This window comes from Syngnathus acus, chromosome 3 (genome assembly GCF_901709675.1).
Source record: "Syngnathus acus chromosome 3, fSynAcu1.2, whole genome shotgun sequence".
Taxonomy (NCBI): Eukaryota; Metazoa; Chordata; class Actinopteri; order Syngnathiformes; family Syngnathidae; genus Syngnathus; species Syngnathus acus.
The window spans coordinates 20,252,631-20,257,544 of record NC_051089.1 but is presented as its reverse complement, the minus strand read 5'-3'; the positions used below and the strand labels follow the sequence as shown (position 1 = coordinate 20,257,544).

Sequence of the window (4,914 nt, the reverse complement as noted above, 5' to 3'; positions counted from 1 at the left end):
CGTTTCAGGAGCTCAAGAGGAGGTTCACGTCCGCTCCCATCCTCCGAGTCCCCGATCCTGACCGGCAGTTCGTGGTCGAGGTGGACGCCTCGAACGTGGGTGTTGGGGCGGTGCTGTCCCAACGTAGCTGCCAGGACGATCGCCTCCACCCGTGCGCTTTTTTTCTCGCCGCTTGTCGGCCTCGGAGCGGAACTATGACATCGGCAACCGGGAGCTCCTCGCCGTCAAGTTGGCCTTGGAGGAGTGGCGGCATTGGCTGGAGGGCGCCGCCACGCCGTTCATCGTCTGGACCGACCACCGCAACCTGGAGTACCTGAGATCAGCCAAGAGGCTGAACGCGAGGCAAGCACGGTGGGCTCTGTTCTTTGACCGGTTTGAGTTCTCTCTCTCCTACAGGCCGGGTTCCCGCAACGCGAAGGCGTACGCCCTGTCGCGTTCGTTTCCTGGCGGGGAGGAGGGACGGGGTCCGCCTCCCACTATCCTCCCGAGCTCGGTTCGGGTGGCGGCGCTGTCATGGGAGATTGAACGCCAAGTGGAAGCCGCATCACGCGATCAACCCGGCCCCAGCAACTGCCCGGAAGGTCGCCTGTTCATCCCTGAGGGCCTGCGCTCGTCCGTGCTGCAATGGGCACACGACTCACGCCTGGCCTGTCATCCCGGAGCTGCGTGCGTGGTGGCACAGCGTTTCTGGTGGCCCACCTGGCAAGTGGACACCAGCGATTACGTCAGAGCCTGCTCAATATGTAACCGCTGTAAGACCTCTACTCGTCCTCTGGCCGGGCTGCTCCAACCCTTGCCGGTTCCCCGGCGTCCCTGGTCTCACCTGTCTATCGACTTTGTCACGGGCCTTTCCCCCTCGGAGGGGAACACGGTGGTCCTCACGGTGGTGGACCGGTTCAGCAAGATGACGCACTTCATTCCTCTGCCTAAGCTTCCGTCCGCGAAACAGACTGCGTCCATCATGGTGCGGGAGGTGTTTCGTCACCACGGCCTCCCACAGGACATCGTGTCGGACCGTGGCCCGCAGTTCGCTTCCACCTTCTGGGCGGAGTTCTGCCGACTCCTCGGCGCTACGGCCAGCCTCTCCTCGGGGTTTCACCCTCAGTCCAATGGTCAAGCTGAGCGTCTGAACCAGGAGCTGGGCAGTTCCTTCCGATGCATGGCCGCCGGGAACCAGCGTGGGTGGGTCTAACAGCTTCCTTGGGTGGAGTACGCCCACAATTCCCTCCCCAGCTCGGCTACGGGACTGTCGCCCTTCCACTGCGTCTTCGGGTACCAGCCACCCTTGTTCGCCCACCAGGAACGTGACACGGCGTGCCCGTCGACCCAGGCTTGTGTCCGCCGTTGTCGTCGTGCCTGGGCGAGGGCCCGGACCGCTCTGCTCCGCTCTGTTTCAGGCTACGCCCGCCAGGCGAACAAGCGCCGGTCGCCGGCTCCGGAGTACAGAGTGGGCCAGCGGGTGTGGCTCTCGACGCAGGATGTGCCGCAGCGAACGGGATCTCGCAAGCTGGTGCCGCGCTTTGTTGGACCGTTTCCCATCCAGAAGGTGATCAGCCCGTCCGCCGTCCGTCTCCTCCTTCCTGAGTCCATAAAGGTACACCCCACGTTCCACGTGTCCCGTGTGCGGCCCTTCTTTGAGAGCGCATTGGCGCCGGCGCCCCAGCTCGTCGATGGGGGCCCGTCTTACGCCGTCCGCTCCCTGCTCCGATCGCGGCGGCGCGGTCGTGGCTTCCAATACCTGGTGGATTGGGAGGGCTATGACGACGCCCACCGCTCCTGGGTTCCGAGCCGCTGGATCCTCGACCGTTCGCTCATCACGGAGTTCCATCGCTGTCACCCGGACCAACCGGGCCCCCGGCGCGGGCGGCCGAGGACAGTCGAGGGGCCCAGGGGTAAGGGCCCGGGACGGCCTTGTCCGCCGGTGCCGGAGTCTTCTGCCCCCGCGTCCGTCGATCCTGCGTCCGGCGAGGAGTCGGACGTTTCGACGGAGTACTAACCCCCCCCCGCCTGGTCGTCCGGGGGGTTGCCTTCCTCTGCCTTCTGGTCTTTTTTGTGTTTTAGTGCTCTGGGGACGTCGGGAGCCGTCCCTTGTGGGGGGGGTTCTGTCACGTACCGGCGCCACCTGTGACAGGACCACGCCCCCCTATCAGATTAAGATTAAAAAGATTAAAGTCCCAATGATCGTCACACACACACCTGGGTGTGGTGAAATTTGTCCTCTGCATTTAACCCATCCCCGTGTGATTTTAATCCATCCCCTGGGGGAGAGGGGAGCAGTGAGCAGCAGCGGTGCCGCGCTCGGGAATCAGTTGGTGATCTAACCCCCCAATTCCAACCCTTAATGCTGAGTGCCAAGCAGGGAGGCAATGGGTCCCATTTTTATAGTCTTTGGTATGACCCGGCCGGGGTTTGAACCCACAACCTTCCAGTCTCAGGGCGCTCACTCTACCACTAGGCCACTGAGCTGGTATCAGCGGAATCGCCGCCACCTGCCACAGGCTCATGGACAGGGCTATATCAACGCCGCCAGCGCAGACCCGAGTGTCCGTCTGTCCCGTGATATTGCTTCGCTCTCCGGTCCACGACAAACTGACGTCCTTGAAGAATCGAAGATACAGCAGAACAGCTTGTTTTTCCCAGCCTGATCGCCGATCCAGCTCCAGCTACGCCCGCAATAAAGTCTCTATCGCTACGCACTTGGCTGTACTGTCCAATCCCTTACAGTATGCTCCAGCATGCCCGCGACCCCCGTGGGGACAAGCGGTACAGATAATGGGGATATATATATATATATATATTAGGGGTGTAACGATTCATCGATACACATCGATTAATCAATATAATGCGCTACGATTTATTGGCATCGATGCTAAACGTAAACATCGATTTATATCGCCGTGTTTGACCTCGGACATTAGACGCGACTTTATTTTGAAATCCAGTTCATTGTCGCTTGCTTCCTCTTTCCGGGAGCAGTACGCGGTGTGTTGTGTTGTGAGCAGAGCAGGCACGTGAAAGGGGAGCCGACAACTACGCGGCTCCTGGGCTGGTGCTATGGCTAGTGTCCAAGAAGACGAGGAAATTCGCTCCCCTTTGGGCTTCAAGTCATTCGTTTGGAAGCACTTTGGATTCCAAAGAAAAGATGGCTCAACGGACAATTAAAATTATTGTAAATAAATAGTTCAGTAATGCACTTTAAAGTTAATGGTATTACAAAAAAAGAAAGAATATTCATTTTTCTTTACTTATATGAGAAAAAATATAGGAATTTGATAAAGTTCAGTGTTAAAATAAGCACTTTGTATACTACAATACTCTTGTAATTTCCTAAATAAAGAGTTTGCAGTACCTTGTTGATTTTGCGTATGAATTGTTATAAATCAGGATATTGTTCTATATTTTTTATTTAAAAAAAATATATAAAAATATCGATCGTGGAACACTATATCGTGATGTATCGTGATTGAATCACAGCAGTCTTTAAGATATCGGCAAATATCGTATCGTGGTTCTTTGTATCGATATGATATCGTATCGTGACAAAACCCGCGATTTACACCCCTAATATATATATATATATATATATATATATGTATATTGTATGTGTATACGTATATACGTATTTATATATATATATATATATATAGTACGTATACACATACACACATCTTCGTATGTATTTCCCGATACAATCGTATGCATGGCTTTGATTTTATTACATAAACTTCCATTCACAAATTCTGGACCCCAAAGTCCACGTAAAATTGAGGTTCAGCTATATACACATATAGTCCCTCGATGTTTCGTGGTCACTGGAGTTAAATTTGATGGCAGTAAGACTCATTAAATTGTGAAGAGCAAATAATGTATTAGCAACAGACCTTAATCAAAATGTGAAGGAGAGACAAGACTTTGCATTTCCACTATTTACTAAAACAGCGGAGGGTTTCTTAAAATGAGATTACACAATTAAATGAAAACCATTTTAAATTGTAAAAGTTATTGAGAAACTAAGTAAATGTGGTCTTTCCATATCTCCATAATCATATACTATTACTGTGAAGGTCATCTCACTATCTAGACAGCAATTGGATGGATGTTAAGCATCTTGCTCAACTTACATCAGTTCTGCAGGAACTGCCAGAACTTTTCCTTTGCTTGTCAATGAACTCATGGTCAGGGTCAGAAGACTGGGAGGATTCCTGGGAGATTGACGAGACTCCTGCAGACAGGGTCAGCCACAGAAGATCTGTCCACGGAAAAGTGCATGGGTGTGGAACAAACAATCTAGCAATGAGTAGTTTTGTCTGATGCCAGATGTGGGCATGGTTGACTGGAAGGGTAGGGGAGTGAGTGTAAAAACACTGTGAGAGGGCGCAAGTGGGGTGAATAATAACGCTAAACTGACAATCGAATAAATTGCAGATCTGTTTTTTTGCATCAACGTCCTGTTGTGGCTCCTCTTGAACAAACAGAAAGGTGATGCAAACAAATAGTTGCTCACATTCCTTCGTGACACAGTATGAACTCTGATCAGCCTCTTAAATTCCACTCTGACATTTCTTAAGCTATGCGGCATTAGTGATGGACTGGCAGGAAGAGGGGAGAGAGAAACATTTCATTCCAGGGATGTTTTCATTATATCCCCACAGTACATGCTCCCATCCCATTTAATGCTAAATTGGCATTAGCTGAGAATGCATAAAAAATTCTTGTTTGTTGTTCTGACTTGTGAATAGCAAGTGTGTGTGTGTGTGTGTGTGTGTGTGTGTGTGTGTGTGTGTGTGTGTGTGTGTGTGTGTGTGTGTGTGTGTGTGTGTGTGTGTGTGCGTGTTTGAATCTGAGTGCAAAAATGGTAAATTTGCATAAGCCACTGACGTATTATGCATGCACAGTATGCAATTATTCATCACA

The 4,914-nt window shown here is 51.8% G+C and overlaps 1 protein-coding gene across 1 annotated transcript; it reads left to right on the top strand.

The window, feature by feature from the left end:
* Window positions 1-1,192: 1,192 nt before the first annotated feature.
* On the top strand, window positions 1,193-2,690 carry LOC119120871 (the record flags this gene model as incomplete). The annotated part of the gene is made up of 2 exons (XM_037248098.1): window positions 1,193-2,150; window positions 2,475-2,690. A coding segment is annotated over one exon (804 nt), but the record flags the coding sequence as incomplete, so codon positions are not given.
* Between the last annotated feature and the right edge of the window lie 2,224 nt (window positions 2,691-4,914).